General features: G+C 36.0%; 1 protein-coding gene across 8 annotated transcripts in view; it reads left to right on the top strand.

Moving 5' to 3' along the window:
* JMJD1C (jumonji domain containing 1C) overlaps positions 1 to 20,521 on the top strand; it is a 305,879-nt gene that overhangs the window by 261,227 nt on the left and 24,131 nt on the right. For 7 of the 8 annotated variants that reach the window (XM_067710825.1, XM_067710826.1, XM_067710828.1 and 4 more), the window contains 9 exons: positions 1,811 to 1,935; positions 3,456 to 3,599; positions 3,697 to 3,883; positions 3,998 to 5,679; positions 8,164 to 8,336; positions 8,601 to 10,810; positions 15,748 to 15,949; positions 18,670 to 18,884; positions 19,809 to 19,961. In XM_067710825.1, coding sequence (XP_067566926.1) covers positions 1,811 to 1,935; positions 3,456 to 3,599; positions 3,697 to 3,883; positions 3,998 to 5,679; positions 8,164 to 8,336; positions 8,601 to 10,810; positions 15,748 to 15,949; positions 18,670 to 18,884; positions 19,809 to 19,961 — 5,091 coding nt within the window. Of the gene's footprint in view, positions 1 to 1,810; positions 1,936 to 3,455; positions 3,600 to 3,696; positions 3,884 to 3,997; positions 5,680 to 8,163; positions 8,337 to 8,600; positions 10,811 to 15,747; positions 15,950 to 18,669; positions 18,885 to 19,808; positions 19,962 to 20,521 lie in introns of those variants that run through there. The other variant, XM_067710827.1, reaches the window with a different exon arrangement.

Genomic DNA, 20,521 nt, shown 5'->3' on the forward strand with positions numbered 1-20,521 from the left:
TTTTATGATTCTTAGTGATTTCTTTTCCTGTCAGTAAAATCATATATTGAAAATGTAAGCTTCTTGTGAAATTGAACTGAAACCGCAACAATATGACATGGATACATGGAGTATCGATATTTGTTTGAATGTTTCTAAAAGGAATTTTGTTGAATTCCCATGTTTATCTGAACCTCAACTTCCATGCCATTTAATTTAAGCATTAATAGAGATAATCTCAGTTGTGGCTGCCTTTCTTTGTATGGGTTTTTATAGCAGCAGATCATCTACTTATTAAATTCTTCCTAGGCTAGATATTTTTTAAACTTTTAATCTGGAGAATTTGAAGCATACAGAGAAATAGTCACATGGAAGTTCACCGGAAATATTCTATCCCCGGTTCCAACAACTGTAAAATAAAACCTTGGTAGGTTCTGCCCCACCCGTACTCTCATTTATTTCTGTCAATTTTCAGACATTGCTGTGTTCTATTTTTAAACAAAGCCACCATACCATTATTATGCTGAAAAATTAATAGTTCCTTAATACCAAATACTGAATACTCAGGTTCAAGTTTCCATTTGTCTCATAAATGTCTTCATTGATTTTTCATAGGATTGATTTTTATTTTACTTATTTATTTTTAACCTGGGATCCAAAAAATGTCCACAGATTGATTAGTGGATATGACCCATCTATCTCTTTTTTCTTCCTTTCCTTTCAATTTATTTATTGAAGAAGCCAGGCTAATATTTTTTTAAAGTAACTTTTTTTTCCTTGTCATATTCTTAGAGGTGAAATCATTAAGGCAGTAATCCTTTCCATCCTAAGCAGAATTACGTGAGACTGACTCCAGATTCTGTGTGGTGGTAGAACAAGACAGTTAAGATGGTGTGCTGACGGGAATTGAAAATTGGTCATATTTGGAGTTACTCTATAAGCTATTTCTATATTACATTCAGAAAAAGTAATTTGGAGTCTTTTTCTTCCATAGTTAAAAATTCTAAGACTATAGTTTGTATAATAGATTACAGGTATGAATGTGTTTGATTTACAGGTAATATGGAATACTTTCTACAGATGTGTTATTTGATTTATATTTTAGACTGATATTAGAATAGATTTTTTTTAAAACAGTCAAACATTAAATCATTGATTGATATGTTAAATGTCTTAACTGTAGAAGAAAAGGCATCAATCTAGGAATCCGAAAAATAAATTCAGTTCTAGCTCTTTCACTTAAAAATTTATTTAACCTATCAATCTCACTTTCTTAATTTTTATAAACAGGGAAATATCTGAGAGTTTTTGAATAAGATTCAAAAAAATTGAATAAGCATCTGCAAATTGTGAAAGCATTTTGTAAATTGTTAATGTATAACACTATCATATTAATAAGGTGCACCAGAGCCCCCCCTCCACAGTTCTTATTAAACTTTCAAGTATTTGATACCATTTTAGTACCTGTGAATTGAAGAAATTTTTATCTCCATTCTCTTTTGTTTTAAGACATATTTAAATATATATAGATATATGTCTTTTATTATTACCTATTTTCTAAAGGATATCTGTATACATATATAGATATCATTTAAAAAAGTGAGTTTAATCCAAAAGTACACCAATATGGCATTTTAGTATTGTATTTATAAATTCAGATAACAGTCTCTGCATGTTTTAAGACTTTGGCAGCTTTTCCTGTCACCGGAATCAAAATTTTTAGTTGCTTATGGTAAAGTTTTGGCAACTAGAAGGTTCATACATCAAGTTCCAAATTACTTTTCCGTTTCATCCATGAACTCAATCATGTATGATGTGTGTTTTTTTTAAGGTCCTTATTCCTTGAATGGATACAGAGTGAGAGTATATAGACAAGACTCTGCCACCCAGTGGTTTACTGGCATAATTACTCATCATGATCTCTTCACTCGCACCATGATCGTTATGAATGATCAGGTAAATAGTCCAATTTTTGAAAAGAGATGGTTACAATTCACATATTCCATGCCTCTCCTCTGCCCCCGCCCCGCAATGGATCAATAGGTTGACAGCAAATAATTTTCATCTCTAGGTGCAGTCATGTAATCCTAATAAGTACAAATGTGTCTGATGTTACATAGAGTTCACTTGAGGTCACAGCAAGATAGTGATGCCAAATTTATTTCAACACTGATAAAATCAGTCCCTGAAATGGAGGCATCAAACTCTTATTTGTTTAGTCTTTTTTTTTTTTTATCAGTAGGTCAGCTAAAACTTTCTTAAAGTCTCAGCTTTTCTGCCCCTCCAGTAATAAAAATATTTCCCAAATGGTTTCTTTTCACGAATGAAAACTTAAATGCACACTGAAGTTCTTTTTACATCAAATTCCAGAGTTGGGATGCTCCCTTAAGTTTTATAGCGAATATGGTGAACGTTAAGAATTTCATAGGGAGTTTGGTTTTTTTTTTTTTGTTTTTCTGTTTTTTTTTGCGTTACGCAGGCCTCTCACTGTTGTGGCCTCTCCTGTTGCAGAGCACAGGCTCCGGACGCGCAGGCTTAGCGGCCATGGCTCACGGGCCCAGCTGCTCTGTGGCATGTGGGATCTTCCCGGACCGGGGCACGAACCCGTGTCCCCTGCATTGGCAGGTGGACTCTCAACCACTGTGCCACAAGGGAAGCCTTCATAGGGAGTTTTAAGTTAACAGTCTGAAAGTCTTAATTTCAAATCTTTTAAAGCTGTACTGTATTTACCCCCAGAAAATAGATATTTACACCTTCCTACCTGAGTGGATTGTGGAGGGTGTCTGAATAAATGAGAACCCCCTCTATAAACAATGCAGATGCTTTGGTTAAAATTCTAGTCGAAATGCTAAATAAACTATATCATTTAATTTAAATTTTTTCCTTAAAAGCTAACAAACTTTGACCTCTCAGTGAAGCACAAAATTGCCTTTAGTTTTAAAAATAGTTCTTTCTTTAACCTGTCTTTAAAACTATTATTCATTTATATGATTTTTGTCCTTTTCTGCTTCCCATGCTCTACCTTCTTTTTTTTTGGCCGCACCATGCTGCTTTCGGGATCTTAGTTCCCTGACCAGGGATTGAACCTAGGCCCCAGCAGTGAAAGCGCCAAGTCCCAACCACTGGACCGCCAGGGAATTCCTGTCATGCTCTACCTTCTTGTTTTATTTTACAGCTGTTTTTGAAAATTACTTTTTATTTTTGAAATACATTTTATGACTTGTCAATATACTCTTGAATAACTCTAATCCTTGTTTTGCAAGGTATACTTGCAATAGATGTATTTGCTTTTTAATTTTTAGTTAGCATGTAAAACAGTAGCCTTATCTTTAATGGTTAAAGTTGATTTATTGTAAGTCTGACAGTATCTCAAGCTGATTTCTAAACATCTCTACTCAGTAAAGAAATTGTACCTAATATCACATTGGCTAGCTGATTGGATTTAATTTTTGTTCTTGTTTTGTGTCATGGATTAGGTACTAGAACCACAGAATGTCGATCCTTCTATGGTTCAAATGACCTTTCTAGATGATGTTGTTCACTCTTTGTTAAAAGGTGAAAATATTGGCATTACATCACGGCGAAGGTCTCGTGCCAGTCAAAATAGCAACACTGTTCACGTATGTATGTTGTTAGTGATGGATTATGGTAAAATATTTTCCCTTAAATTACTTAGGATCGGGTAGTGAACAATCATTGTTAATTGGTTATTTTTAGGGTCATTATACACGTGCCCAAGCAAATAGTCCCAGACCAGCAATGAACTCCCAAGCTGCTGTACCAAAACAGAATTCACACCAGCAACAAAGAAATATTCGTCCAAATAAGAGGAAGGGCTCAGATAGCAGTATACCAGATGAAGAGAAGATGAAGGAGGAAAAATATGATTATATAGCACGAGGAGGTAGGACCCACCTTTTTTAAGGGCATGAGAACATATAAAACAAAAATGCATTTAAAATATACTTATTTAATATTAATTTGAAAGATAAAACTGTTCTTTTCTTAAATCTTATAGAAAATGCTAAAGGTAAAAACAAACAGGTGATGAACAAAAGAAGGAAACCTGAGGAGGATGAAAAGAAACTAAATATGAAAAGACTACGAACTGACAATGTTTCAGACTTTTCTGAGAGCAGTGACTCAGAAAATTCAAATAAGAGAATAATAAATAATTCCTCAGAGCAGAAGCCAGAGCATGAGTTGAAAAATAAAAACACTTCAAAGATAAATGGAGAAGGAAAATCCCAGAATAATGAGAAGGCAGGAGAAGAGACACTAAAAGATAGCCAGCCTCCCTGGGATCCAATACAGGAAGATAAAAAACACGAAGAAACAGAGAAACAGAAGTCTGTTGACTCTCAGATTCAAGAAAAAATGATTATCCGTTCATCAGAACAGGCCACACTTTCTGATCATGATTCTAATGATTTACTTCTTCAGGAACGCAATACGGAGAAAACACACACAGTGGAATTATTACCAAAGGAGAAGTTTGTATCCAGACCACCCACACCAAAATGTGTTATTGACATTACGAATGACACTAATACGGAAAAGGTGGCTCAGGAAAACTCAAGTACCTTTGGCCTTCAGACACTTCAGAAAATGGATCCTAACATTAGTGATTCAAAACATTCAGTCACAAATACAAAATACTTGGAAACAGCAAACCAAGATTCTGACCAGAGCTGGGTCAGTGATGTAGTTAAAGTAGATTTAACCCAGTCAAATGTTAGGAATGCTTCTTCAGGAAATGAAAACCTGAATACGGAAAAAGAGAGAAATCAGTATGTCTCTTACATATCTTCTCTTAGTGCAGTTTCTGTCACAGAAGATAAGCTGCATAAGCGAAGTCCACCCCCAGAAACTATAAAATCTAAACTTAATACTTCAGTAGATGCTCACAAGACAAAATCCAATTCCTCACCTGAAGTTGTTAAACCTAAAATTAACCATTCCCCTGATTCTGTAAAGTCTAAGCCCACTTTTGCAAACAGCCAAACTGCTGGTGAAAGAAGACTGGCAAATAAGGTAGACCATGAGTTATCAAGATGCAGCTTTCATCCGGTTCCTACTAGAGGCAGTACATTAGAAACTACAAAAAGCCCTCTTATCATTGATAAAAATGAGCATTTCACAGTTTACAGAGATCCTGCACTTGTCGGGTCAGATACAGGAGCTAATCACATTTCACCTTTCTTAAGCCAGCATCCTTTTCCTCTTCATTCTTCATCCCATAGAACGTGTTTAAATCCAGGTACCCATCACCCTGCCTTAAGTCCTGCACCCCACTTACTGGCTGGATCATCCAGTCAAACTCCATTACCTACCATTAATACTCATCCTCTGACTAGTGGTCCACACCATTCTGTTCATCACCCTCACCTACTTTCTGCTGTGTTACCTGGAGTGCCTACTGCCTCCTTACTCGGTGGCCACCCACGACTGGAGACTGCTCATGCCAGCAGCTTGAGCCACTTAGCACTAGCACACCAGCAACAGCAACAGTTGTTACAGCACCAGTCACCTCATCTTCTTGGACAAGCCCACCCATCTGCTTCATATAATCAGCTTGGACTTTATCCAATTATTTGGCAATATCCAAATGGAACACATGCATACTCAGGACTTGGTCTGCCTTCTTCTAAGTGGGTTCACCCAGAAAATGCAGTTAATGCTGAATCTTCGTTAAGGAGGGTAAGTTAAGCTGTGGTTTACCTCATGTCATATATTTATTAATCAACATATGTACAAGTGCTTTTTTCAGTATCCCATTAATTTTTTAGATTTCTTATTATAAAATATGCTAGAATTTTTGAAACAGTTATTTTTCTAATTATGATGAAACTTTTGATGCTTAGTAACTTTAGAACTGTAAAGCTAAAATCTCAGAAAAGCCTATTTATTTTTTTAAAAAGCCAATTTAAAGAAGTAAACCTCTTAAGTTATTTCTTATATACTTAGTCTTCATAACTAATTATATATCCATAATTATTTTGCTCAGGTAAATTCCTAGAAGTGAAACTTCTGGATATAAAATTTATGTAAAATTGGAAGGCTCTTGATATGTATAATCAAGTTATTCTTAAAAGACAAATTGTTATGTTTCCCAGTTAGATACATTACATTGATGTATACTACAAGCTATGACTCTCTAAGCCCCCAGTTCTCTTAAGGGTGCCGAGGCTGGAGAATCCTGATATTTGGGAGTGAAGTTGGGGCTGAGAGTCTCTCTGCCTGACAAAGTATTGCTGAAGGTGGGGGACAGGGCTCTTTCTTCTTCCTTCATGCGCTGTGTGGTTTTTCCAGCCAGATTAATTTCCATGCTAAGAAATGGTTGTTGAGGGCATTACCAGCCCCATTCTGAAAACTGGGGATTGGGTGTCACCGTTAAACTCTAGGAGGCAACTTAATCCTTGGCGTGGACCAGGATGCTCTTCAGGTTTTCCCCAGAATCTTTCAAAACACATTTTATTTATTTTATTGTGGTAAAAGCCACAACATTAAATTTATTTAACCACTCTAAAGTGTACAGTTTAGTAGTGTTAAGTATATTCACATTGTTACGCAACAGATATCTAGAACTCTTTCATCTTGCAAAACTGAAACTGCCCATGAAACACTAATTCCCCTTCCCCCTAAGTTCTTGGCACCTACCTTTCTACTTTCTGTCTCTATGATTGTCTGCTTTAGATACTTCATTTCAGTGGACTCATACAGTATTTCATGTAGCATAATGTCCTCAAAGTTCATCCATGTTGTAGCATGTAACAGGATTTCCTTTTTTTTTAGCTGAGTAATATTCTGTTGTATGTATATAGGTATATACAGGTACCCTTGTAATCTGTATAACTTCAGATTTCTGGATCTCGTAGAATTGAGACCTTATTTTAAACATATATTTGAATGATCCTATGTACATGTATATATATATATTTTTTTCTTGTGTGAGGTTTATGTATATTTTTAATCTAAGAAATTTTATAGCAGCATATCTTTGGTGTGATATCATATTGCTTTCACATTATCATTTTGAGATGTAAAATGTATTCCCTTTGGTAAAACCAAAGGACTGTATTTTCCCAATATCTGATTCAACACAGTATAACTCAACAAAGCATTTTCTGGAAGAATTTCAGTGAGTCATAGTATAGAAACAGTTCTTAAGCAAGTAATTAGATAGTTGTAAGTCTCAACATAGAGATCAATGTCACCAGATACTCACTATGAGAAAGGCAGCATGTTGATATTAAAAAAATTAATTTTGTTGTACCTCCACACCTCCAAGTTTAATGGTCCATCTATAGCTTATAGTGAAATGGAGTACAAATGGGCCTTGAAAATGTAATTTTCTGCCAAATCTAAATAAATTATGACATTGGGAAAATTATTATTATTTATTATTATTGTTTTTTTTGCGGTACGCAGGCCTCTCACTGTTGTGGCCTTTCCCGTTGCGGAGCACAGGCTCCAGACGTGCAGGCTCAGCGGCCATGGCTCACGGACCCAGCCGCTTCGCGGCATGTGGGATCTTCCCAGACCAGGCACGAACCCGTGTCCCCTGCATCGGCAGGCGGACTCTCAACCACTGTGCCACCAGGAAAGCCTGGGACAAATTATTTTTGACAAGAAAAATTGGCAAATAAACTTGATGAAATCTGGTGAAATGTATTTTAGCAACATGTTTTCTGTTTTTTTCTATTAGCAGCATATAGTCTTTTGGTGTTAGAATCTTAGGAAATCTTAAAAGCTAGGTTCTGTGTACATCATTTGTAAGTTAAAGGCAATGATTTCAAGATCTGCAATCAGTAAATAAATTTCTGGAAATAACTTTTTTTTTTTTTTGGCAACACCGCACAGCATGCTGGATATTAATTCCCCAACCAGGGATCAAACCCATGCCCCCTGCAGTGGAAGTGCAGAGTCCTAACCACTGGACTGCCAGGGAATTCCCTGGAAATAACTATTTTAATGCTGATTGATTTTTTTCATCATATGGAAAAATCCATATAACTCTGTTAGTTACTTATTTGTCTGGATATTTCTCATAAAATAATAAATATACTGCTATATTAGTATGTCACATACTTCATAAATATACTACTATTAAAGTCCTGCTGTGATACTGTGTTTAGCTTTTTCTAGTAACTGAAGGATGATTTTAAAAAATTTTTTTGATAGAATTCTCCCAGTCCTTGGTTACATCAGCCTACCCCTGTGACCTCAGCAGATGGTATTGGATTACTTAGTCACATTCCTGTCAGACCTTCCAGTGCAGAGCCTCATCGGCCTCTTAAAATTACAGCACATTCCAGTCCACCATTGACAAAATGTTTAGTAGATCATCATAAAGAGTAAGTTCACCAATGCTTAAAACTTGTCTTTTATAATTTTTCTTAATTCAGTTTATAAATAGATAATTTTAACAAATGTCTTAAAACTGGGCTGAGTAATAAGTACTATTCTTCTGTTTTTATATTCCTTTAATTTTCTTAATAATATTATAGCACATGCAAAGTTGTGTTTCACTTTTATGATAGAATAGTAACGCATAGAAGCTATATTTGTATTATACGAGAAAAACTGTGTACAGAAACCTTTGTGTATTTTCTTTGCAGAGAATTGGAGAGGAAAGCTTTTATTGAACCATTGCGTTCTGTTGCATCCACATCAGCCAAAAATGACCTGGATCTAAATAGGTCACAGACGGGAAAAGATGGTCACTTGCATAGGCATTTTGTGGATCCTGTATTGAATCAATTACAGAGACCACCCCAGGAGACTGGAGAGAGATTAAACAAATATAAGGAGGAGCACCGTCGAATCCTTCAAGAAAGTATTGATGTTGCTCCCTATACAACTAAAATCAAGGGGCTTGAGGGTGAGAGAGATAATTATTCCAGAGTAGCATCATCATCCTCTAGCCCTAAAAGCCATGTCATCAAACAAGACAAAGATGTAGAATGTTCAGTATCAGATCTTTATAAGATGAAGCATTCAGTGCCTCAGAGTTTGCCTCAAAGTAACTATTTCACTACATTGTCTAATAGTGTAGTCAATGAACCACCAAGGTCATACCCATCCAAAGAGGTTTCAAATATTTACACTGAAAAACAGAGTAATACCCTTGGAGCAGCAGCAGCTAACCCTCAGACTCTGACTTCGTTTATATCATCTCTTTCAAAGCCTCCACCTTTGATTAAACACCAACCGGAAAGTGAAGGTTTAGTAGGCAAGGCACCAGAACATATTCCCCATCAAATTGCTTCTTACTCAGTAACAACTTTCAGAAATGATTGTAGGAGTCCTACTCATTTGACAGTTTCTTCTACAAATACACTCCGGAGTATGCCTGCTTTACATAGAGCACCCGTATTTCACCCACCAATCCATCATAGCCTGGAGAGAAAGGAAAGCAGCTACAGTAGCCTTTCCCCTCCAACATTAACTCCAGTGATGCCTGTAAATGCTGGTGGGAAGGTTCAAGAATCACAAAAGCCTCCAACTCTGATTCCTGAGCCTAAAGACACTCAGGCAAATTTTAAGAGTTCTTCTGAACAGAGTTTGACAGAAATGTGGAAATCTAATAATAACCTCAGCAAAGAGAAAGCTGAATGGCATGTGGAGAAAAGCAGCGGAAAGTCACAGGCTGCTATGGCATCTGTCATTGTACGTCCACCTTCTAGTGCAAAACTTGATAGCATGCCAGCAGTGCAGTTAGCTTCCAAAGATCGAGTTAGTGAAAGATCTTCAATTGGGGCAAATCAAACAGATTGCCTCAAATCAGCAGAAGCTGGAGAGAGTGGAAGAATCATTCTGCCAAGTGTGAATTCAGACAGTGCTCACATAAAATCCGAAAAAAACTTTCAGGCTGTCTCACAGGGCAGTGTTCCCAGTTCAGTCATGTCTGCTGTAAATACAATGTGTAATACCAAAACGGATATATTCACATCTGCTGCCACTACCACCAGTGTTTCCAGCTGGGGTGGTTCAGAAATAGTTTACTCTTTATCAAATACCATTTTGGCCTCTAAATCTTTAGAATGTACCTCTTCGAAAAGTGTCAGTCATTCAGTGGCTCAAACACAAGAATGCAGGGTCAGCACGACAGCTCCAGTTACACCAGCCAGTAGTAAGACAGGAAGTGCTGTTCAATCCAGCTCTGGGTTCTCAGGCACAACTGATTTTATCCATTTAAAAAAGCACAAGGCAGCACTGGCTGCAGCTCAGTATAAAAGTAGTAATGTCAGTGAGCCTGAGCCTAATGCTGTGAAAAATCAGACATCTTCAGCCTCCCCTCTCTTGGATAGCACTGTAGTCTGTAGTACAATTAACAAAGCAAACTCTGTAGGAAATGGGCAAGCATCCCAGACAAGTCAACCAAACTACCATACTAAACTGAAAAAGGCCTGGCTTACAAGACATTCAGAAGAAGATAAAAATACTAATAAAATGGAAAATTCAGGGAATTCTGTATCAGAAATTATTAAGCCATGTTCTGTCAATTTAATAGCCTCTACATCGAATGATCTACAAAATAGTGTAGATAGTAAGATCATAGTTGATAAATTTGTAAAAGATGATAAAGTCAATAGGAGAAAAGCCAAACGAACTTATGAATCTGGCTCTGAAAGTGGAGATTCAGACGAAAGTGAAAGCAAATCAGAGCAAAGGACTAAAAGGCAACCTAAGCCAACTTACAAAAAGAAGCAAAATGATCTTCAGAAGAGAAAAGGTGAAATAGAAGAAGATTTAAAACCCAATGGGGTTCTCAGCAGGAGTGCCAAAGAAAAAAGTAAATTGAAGTTGCAGAGCAACAATAATAGTGGTAAGTAAATTAATTACTTTTTTATCTCAAGTAAAATGGGCTGTAAGTTCTTGCAATAATGATGGTGTTCTCTAAAACTTAGAGAGCTTAAAGGCATCTTTGACTTCATTTGTATGCCCTGGTGTAATGTATGTGCTCATTGACTTCATTTCTACAAGTACCCTATAAGAGGAAATGAGAGAAGACCTATCAATATTTCTCCATTTTCAAGAGACTTGTAGAAATATGGTTTTACATAGCACTCAGGTTGGCAAAACCCCAGTGTGTAATTTAGTAGTTACTCAGAATTTTGACCATTTCTAAAAATTGTCAAAAGGCAGTTATAGCTATACACTAAAAGTGGATTTCTAATACAGGCATACCTTGTTTTATTGTGCTTTCCAGATATTGTCTTTTTTTTTTAAACAAATTGAAGGTTTGCGGCAACCCTGTGTCAGGAAAGTCTGTCGGCACCATTTTTCCAACAGCATTTGCTCACTTCACGTCTCTGTCGTATTTTGGTAATTCAGACTTTTCCGTCGTTACGGTATAATATTTCTTTTGGTGGTCTGTAATCAGTGGCCTTTGATGTTACTATTGAAAAAAGATTACGACTCATGCTATTGAAAAAAGACTACAACTCACTGAAGGCTGAGATGTTGGTTAGCCTTTTTCAGCAATAAACCATTTTTAAATTAAAGTACATGCATAGTTTTTTAGACATAATGCTGTTGCACACTTAATAGACTGCATTATAGTGTAAACCTAACTTTTATGTGCACTGGGAAACAAGAAAATTTGTGTACTTTATGGTGGTGGTCTGAAACTGAACCCACGCTATCTCCGAGGTATGCCTGTATTAGGTATTTACCTGTAACAAGATAATAGTTGAAAAAGAATTCCTATTCACAAAACCTTCCTTGAAGTCCCACTTTTAGAAGAGAACTACTTCAAAGTAGTGTGGATGTAGCCCATATTTCACCCTTTGTCATCTGGAGAAAAATTGAAAACTTAAAAAAAAAAGAAAGAAAGAAAAAACAATGAAATTACCTTCTATTTAACTAATAATGCTACTCATTCAAGCAGTCCTTAACAGCGGGTAAAAGTTAAATAAACGGGATTGGTGGTTTTGTTTGTTCATTTCTATATTCAAGAAGAACTTACATAATAAGTAAAAGTTTCAAAACTGATATTTATATTTCATTTGTGGCTACAACAGGGCAGAATAAGTGATACTTGCCAGTAATATTCACTATAAAATATTTCTGTATGTTTTTACTCTAGAAGTAGTTTTTCTCAGTTTGCTTATTTTTTTTTAGGTATGTTGCACAAGGCAGAAAGCAGTTAATAGTTTCACTATATCCATGTATTCATCCACATACAATATATGAAATATCTGTGACAATGTGGACATTCAAGACGTACTGTAACAAGCATTTGGATGCTTGAAGGCTCTTATTTGGGCCTTTTTACTGAATGAGGTTTTTCCCACATGCCTGTGTGGAAACCAGAGGCAAAGTGAAGGAGAGAAAAACAGGAGGATGGAATCGTAGAAAAGGACAGTCAGAAAGTGAAAGAACAAAGGAAAACAAGCTCAACTAGAGACAGGCTGACAGACTGAAATGCAAACATAGTAAGAAGAAAGAAAGAGGGAGATTGACAACGAAGGATACAGGATACGTGCCATTTATTTGAGTGTTGGATTGCATACTGTGTTGTAATGTGTTCTGCTTACTTCCCCAGTGAATTCAAGAAGCTTAGTGTGGTCAATAATTGTTTCTCTTTTGTTTCACAAAACATTTCTTTTGGTGTCGAGTATTCAAATACTGGAGTTAAACTTACAGAAAACAGAAATAGGACTCTTCCAGCTTTTAACACTTAGAATATTCTTGAGAAGTTAAATTTATAAAATTAACTCTTAATGAAGTACATATTCTGTTTTCGTTTTGAGACTGGGTATGTACATGTTCCCAAGTAGGTTTTAAGACAAAGACTGGAATCAGCACTTCCCCCTCCAGGTTGTAATGCTTAGTCAAATCTCCCCTACATAGTGAATAACACTTAGCATCAGACAGGCTATTTTAAGTCCCATTTACTCCCAAGTCCAAAGTAATATTAAGTGACTATTAAATGCCATCTATTAATTATGGGCAGAGTTGACTTGCTTTTGTTCTGGGCTATTTAGAAAAGTTCTCTAAATTGGGAGTTCATAAGTTCTAAACCTGAGTGGATTATCTCCCTCATGGATTAAATATGATCTTTATCCTTTTAATGTTCATTGGGGTTGTCATCAGTCATAGTCAATCGAAAAGAGTTAAGTCTGCACTTAGAGAATGTAATATGATTGCATAGACTATTATACATGTATAATTATTACACAAATACGCATATCATAGTTTTTAATACATTCTAAAGCCAGGTACAATAGAATTTGCTTTATCTGCTGTTGTAGAAAATCTTCATATCTGCTGCCTTTTGTTACTGATAATTAAAAGTTGGATGCTTTTTCGCGACTAGTTTTTTACATCATTTTATGTACTGAAATTTCCCATCAGATTTAAATGTAAGTCCTGTGACACACAAAATCAGTGGTTTAACTGTTAGCAGAGTTCATTTCTGTATCTCAAAAAATATCAGAGGTTAAAGGTTAGCATGTATTTTTCTCTTATTTTCTTCCTCAGTTTTCTGTTGCTAGAGCAGCTGCTTTGAGGATTTACTGATAGAGAACTAAGGTTGAAAATGTTCTTCTGGTATAAAGGAAGAAGAAATATCCATTGAGTTAGGTATTTTTCGTTGACTAAGTGTCTAAATCTCAAACTTTTAGATTTTAGATGTTACCAGTAAATTATATATATAGAATTGAAAAATGGAGTTTTATTTTATTTATTGTACAAATAATATTACAGTAAAATTCGTAAAAGAGGTTAGGCATAGTCATGTTTGGCCTAGTCTAGAAGCAAAAAACATAATATCAAAAACAGTCTACATGACCTGGACCTTCATATCTTTATAATTTATTCATTCATTTAAAAAAAAAGGTCTAAGTGTCCATTTCATGTCACAGAACTGAGAGTTGCTTTGAAATGCCTGGTTCTTTCTTTATAATACTATTTAGATTGTTCACAGTAGTATGGTTATCCATACTCTTGGAACTGTTCCATTGTCTGCAATGTAAAAGCATATTGGTTAATGGTCGTTTTCTAGTCTAAGTAGAAAGATTTCATTTAGTTTATTCTAGTGTAACAGATAAAAAAGTAAATAAATGATTGGAAGTAATATAACAAATAAAGATTTATCAGCAATGTACTACTGTTGTTCATTCTGACTTCAAGAAGCTCTGAATTTTTTATACAGTCCATAGGAGAAACGTGTCTTACACACAGTGGAGGAAATAACAAACATTTTACACAAGCCTTCTGGAAACATTTTTATTCCATAAGTGGTATGTGTGCCCACATACATGTTTCTCTAGTGGATTAAGCCAAATGGCTCCTTGCCCTAAATTAGAGAAAGAAGAGGGGAGAACATGTAATTGTAAAAGAATCAGGCAGCAGTCATAGAAGTGCTTAATAACTGGAACCTATTTCAAATGGGCCACCCTGGAATTTAAACACAGCACTTCCTGTGTTAAGATGTATGTGATCTTGCTGTGATTGTACTATGTATGCTGTCAACAGGTAAGTTGACAGTGAGAGCTCAGAACAAGAGTTCTGCTGTATCTTCTGCAAGAATTATATAACCTCAGGAGAACATTTGAACTGCCTCTGATCGGCAAAATGGGTATGATTAGTAAACACAAGGGTAGGAAACACAATTTATTCATTCAACATGATAGAAATAACAAACTATGTAAATCTCAGGTCTGGCATATAGCTACATAAGTATGGGCAGTGTAAGTACACTGATAGGTGTCAACAAATACTTGCTTGTCCCAACGTGCTTTTAAGTGAATATATTTTTAAAAATTGAATAGGCTACAGTTAACGTATGTACAATATAATGTTTTGAGTTCTTGCTGCTCTATAGATGACTGATTACTCGAGCCCATGTTATTACAACAATTAAGTTCAAGTTAATGAACGTGATGGAGCAATGATGCAGAGTATAGTACATAAATTAATTTTTTTCCTGCAAGTATTAAATTGTGTAGTGCGTTTGAGTTTTGTTTTTCTTTAGACTTCTCTGATGCCTTTTTTCTTTATACCATCAATAAAGACAGGCAGGTTAATATTGGCTTTTTTCTTTTACATCCTTCAAACCCTTTGATTTTTCTAAAAGATACTGCTTCTATCAAATATTGATACCAAATGGAGGGCATTATAATAAGGGAGAGATATTAGGAGAAAAATCTTAGCTCCTCTTCCCACAAATATAGTGTGATAAAATCGAAATTTGTCTCGATCCACATTTACCTTTGGAGAATCAGATTAAGTATTTCAAAACAATATAAATATATTGAAACTAGCCTGTAGTTTCTAGAAGTATTAACTTTTGGTCTTTAGGTCCTTCCTGTGCATCTTAAAAGAGCCTCCTCCTACATATAACAAATTTCTGTGTAGAAGAGCTGCATTTTTATCTATAGATTTACAAAGAAAATGAATAATTATCATGTTTGCTACTGTACAAATATGAATATTGAGTATGTGAAGATTTCAGTCAGCTGGAAAATTTACTTACATCTGCATTTCCATTATGCTGACATTAAGAGTTCATTTGGTTAGTAGAATAGTAAATAGAAATGCTGCTGTGGACTTTTTAGTTATTAATGAGTACCTTGAACTATAATATAATCCCTTTTCTACAATCTCAATATATGATCACAGTTGTATAATTGACTTGAACTGGTTTTTTTTTTGCCTTTATTCTCAGTGATCTTTAACTGATTTGAATATTATCTCAAGGAGTTTACCTTTCTAAAAAGTTATAATCTTGCTAATACCTTCCTACTCCTTTTACAGCTGGCATCCCTCGTTCAGTATTAAAAGACTGGCGTAAAGTCAAGAAGCTGAAGCAAACTGGGGAATCCTTTTTACAGGATGACTCCTGCTGTGAGATAGGGCCTAATTTGCAAAAGTGCCGAGAATGTAGACTTATTCGGAGTAAGAAGGGAGAAGAACTCACTCACTCACCAGTGTTTTGTAGATTTTACTACTTTAGACGGTAAGTTGAAAATAGGTAATTGGGGGAAAATACGGTGATAGGATATTGGAAATTGTACTGTCATTCTGAGGGTTTTTTGGAGGTGGGAATGAGGCTTTGAGCCTCTGTGTTTCTGAAGCATTATAAAAAGACACTAAACTTTTTGTGTGCCAAATTTAACAATAGGTTTAACTGTTAGACTAAATTCATATTCACACTGCTACTTGTTTTCATATGACCTTTCTCTTCTAAGAGATTTATTATTCCTTAATGAGAAAATGTTAGTATTTTTTCTAAATTATAGGAAACAGCAGTTTAAGTTTTTTTTTTATTTATGTAAAACAAAACAATGTCACATTTATATCTGTGCATTAGCCACAATAAAAGTCTATATATCTGGGTAAACAATCTAGGCATTAAACTAAAGTCAGTATGTTGCATTACAGATACCCATACTTAGGGTTTTGTTTTGTTTTTTTTTTAATTTATTTATTTTTGGCTGCATTGAGTCTTTGTTGCTGTGTGCCGGCCTTCTCTAGTTGTGGTGAGCAGGGGTTAATCTTCATTGCAGTGCGCAGGCTTCTCATTGCGGTGGCTTCTCTTGTTGCAGAGCACAGGCTCTAAGCGTGCGGGCTTAAGTAGTTATGGCTCGCGGGCTCTAGAGCACAGGCTCAGTAGTTGTGGCGCACGGGCTTAGTTGCTCTGCAGCACGTGGGATCTTCCCGGACCAGGGCTCGAACCCGTGTCCCCTGCGTTGGCAGGTGGATTCTTGATCACTGCACCACCAGGGAAGCCCATTTTGGGTTTTTTTAAAATTTTGTTTTTATTTTTATTGGAGTATAGATACCTATACTTCTGTTAAACATATGTAGCTATAAAAATATGAGTTATAAAATGACAAGAAGGATTTGTTAGTAGCACGTCACATTTCACAGGTTTTGTGGTGAATATAAAAACAACTTAATAGTTGTTATGGGCTTCTCCGGTAACCCAGCCAGTAGAAACTAGTTAATTTCTCAGATTCTAGAATCAGTCATTCCTGGATTTTGGTTCCAGCTCTGTCCTTAGTTCCTGTGTGACTTTATTAACTGTAGTAGGACTACAGCTAAGCCTGTCTCATCTGCATAATATGAATGATAGTGGTACCTACCTCACAGAGATTTCATGACGATGAAATGAGAACAAAGTACACAGAGTTCTTAGCATAGTACCAAGCATGTATATGGAATGCACCTGTGATGCTGCCTGCAATTATTTTTCTAATCATCATCATCTTCTTCCTAAGAAGTTACGAGGCACTTTGCTGTGACAAATAAATGTACTATGCTGGTGGCCCAGTAGAGACCCCAAAAATATGTATTGGCAGAAACAGAACATTCTTCTTTACTTCATGGTTTTTCTAGCCAACAATCCCCAAAGGACAAACAACTTCAAAGAATAGCTATAGAAGGTAGTCCACATGGAAGTACAGAAAAGGTGGAAAAGGAAGCAGAAGGAAAGTAGGTTTGAAGAGATAAGAAAACCTTTGGGAAAGTTTTAAGGAAGGAAAGGTAGACATAATACAAAGCTGAAATAAGATGATGGGTTGTCATGAAAGGAGAAATTTTTTTTTAAGAAAAAGAGGGAAAGGTAATAAAGGTATAGGAAGAAGTGGTAAAAGGAATGTTGTTGGTATTGTCCATTTGAAAAATACAGGCTGATTTGTAATGTACTTCTGATATCCCCTCTTTGAGAGTAAAGAGTAAGTTCAAAGACAGTTGAGAAATAACCGTCAGCCTGTAGGAGAATGGCAATTTTTCCTTCCATTTACCTTAAACTTCTCTGAATTGAGTGGTTACATGAATTGGATATCAGAAGTAAGAGAAGGAAGTAAGCACAGTAATTGAGTTCCTAATATACTATTAAGAATTTCAATCTTGTTCCTCCAAATCATGTCAATGAAGTGTCATTTTAATTAGTGAGGAAGATGGGTTTTTTTTGTTTTTTATTTATTTTTGGCTGCATTGGGTCTTCATTGCTACGCACAGGCTTTCTCTAGTTGTGGCGAGCGGGGGCTACTCTTCGTTGCGGTGTGCAGGCTTCTCATTGCGGTGGCTTCTCTTGTCGCGGAGCACAGGCTCTAGGCGCACAGGCTTCAGTAGTTGGTGGCACACGGGCTTCATTGCTCCGCGGCATGTGGGATCATCCTGGACCAGGGCTTGAACCGATGTCTCCTGCATTGGCATGCAGATTCTTAACCACTGCGCCACCAGGGAAGCCCAAGAAAATGTATTTTTTAATTTAGCATTTTCTTTTTTTAAATCTTAGTGAGTCTTAAGGTGATTTATGGTATTTTCAACTTTAGAGGGTGCTGGCTTAGATTATGTATAAAATAACTGCATTGCTCAAGGCAGCATTCGGCCAACATTTTAACTCTTTTCCTCATGAAACACTTGGACAGTTTCCATTTGACTGGAGTTAAATAGTTAAGTATAAGTGATAGGTTATTTCAAGAAATAAGATTTTACCTAAAATTGGTGCCACTGCATTGCCATTTGTGTAGCACTATGGGAGTCAAAAGTTGGTTAAATTTTATTAATAAAGTTTGTATATATAAACAACCACTCTATTTTCATGTTTTTTAATTGTAAATTTATATATTTATAATGTAATATAAAAATATAAATTAATTATACGTTTACAGCTTTTAAAACCTGGACTTCTGTCTTGTTATCTAATGCTTTTATGTTTTAATGTTTCAGATTGTCTTTTAGTAAAAATGGAGTGGTTAGAATAGATGGTTTCTCTTCTCCTGACCAATATGATGATGAAGCTATGAGTCTATGGACACATGAAAATTATGAAGATGATGAAGTAGACATAGAAACTTCAAAATACATCTTGGATATAATAGGTGATAAGTTCTGTCAGTTAGTAACATCTGAAAAAACAGCTTTGTCCTGGGTGAAAAAGGATGGTAAGGAAGTTAAATACTTAGAACATGCAACTATTCACATTTTATTTTAAGAATTTCTCTTTGGAATATGTTTTATCTGTGGGAGAAGTCCTTAATCTTACCTAGGCTTGTTTACTTTTAATTTTGATAATGACACTTTTATGTGCAAATGTACCTATATGTAATTAAGGTAACATATTTTCCAACTGAGGTTGAATTGGATTAGCAATTTGTGAAATTACAATAGCATTTTGGTATTTCTGCCATTATGACATAACTGAGCACGATAGACACTTTGGATGTGAAATTGGGAAACTTCAGCATTTGCCATATAAAGACATAATCCATCCCAATTATTTAAGCTTTTTATCTCGTGTGATTCATCACAGTCTTTGGAGTTAGATAGACTTACATTTGTATCTCAACTTTATTCCTTGTTTAACTGTATGAAATGGGAATGATAACTACCTCGTAGGTTTGTTTTTAAAGTAGTTATGTTATATTTACTAAGTAAAGCACCTAACATACTAGGTGCTCAAAATGTTAGCTTCTTTTCCTTCCCATCCCTTAAGTCAGTAGTTTGTCCCCCAGGGGACATTTTGCAATGACTCAAGACATTTTTGGTTGCATAACTGAAAGGTGTTGGGGGTATAGAGAATTAGCATCTATAGGTGGAGCCCCAGATGCCACTGTGCAGGGTAGCCACCCACAAAAGAGAATTATTCATCCAAATATCAAGGGCGCCAGGATTGAGAAACCCTCCATTAGATGTAAGTCTTCTGAAGAGAATTACTAGTTACATCAAGAAATCTGCTATTGATTGTTAATTAATAAATCCTTCAAAGTTTTTGGTTCGCCTTTAAATTTTTGTTTTTGTGCATTTCAGTGAAAATTGTATGGAAGAGAGCATGTTTGCCTTTAACTTTTTATTTCCCTGTATTTCAGCCAAAATTGCCTGGAAAAGAGCAGTGAGAGGAGTCCGGGAGATGTGTGATGCGTGTGAAGCAACATTGTTTAACATTCATTGGGTTTGTCAAAAATGTGGATTTGTGGTCTGCTTAGATTGTTACAAGGCAAAGGAAAGGAAGAGTTCTAGAGGTTAGTTGTAACTTCATATAAATTGAAATTTTTTTTTAGGACCACTCATCTGGAAAATTAGATGAATTAGGTGAGTTTTTTCCCTACCTTCCTTAATTATGAATATATTACATTAAGGAAGTTTTATGAAGCTTATGTTTAAAAAAGGAGGAGTTAACCACAGTTTATTAAAATAGCCAGATTTTCTACAATAAAACTGCATCTACATCTTTTTAGCCTGATTAGTAGATCCACTCTCTCATCTCAATCAGATTAATGCGGCCCAAATTTAGGTTAGGCTTTGCAGCTTTCAGATTCCACTGTGTCACAGCCTGAAGTGTCTTATAGAACCTGTTAATTTATTTATTTTGGCTGTGTTGGGTCTTCGTTTCTGTGCGAGGGCTTTCTCTAGTTGTGGCAAGCGGGGGCCACTCTTCATCGCGGTGCATGGGCCCTTCCCTATCGCGGCCTCTCTTGTTGCGGAGCACAGGCTCCAGACGCGCAGGCTCAGTAGTTGTGGCTCACAGGCCTAGTTGCTCCGCGGCATGTGGAATCCTCCCAGACCAGGGCTCGAACCCGTG

The sequence above is a fragment of the Pseudorca crassidens genome, chromosome 16 (genome assembly GCF_039906515.1).
Source record: "Pseudorca crassidens isolate mPseCra1 chromosome 16, mPseCra1.hap1, whole genome shotgun sequence".
In the NCBI taxonomy this organism is placed as follows: Eukaryota; Metazoa; Chordata; class Mammalia; order Artiodactyla; family Delphinidae; genus Pseudorca; species Pseudorca crassidens.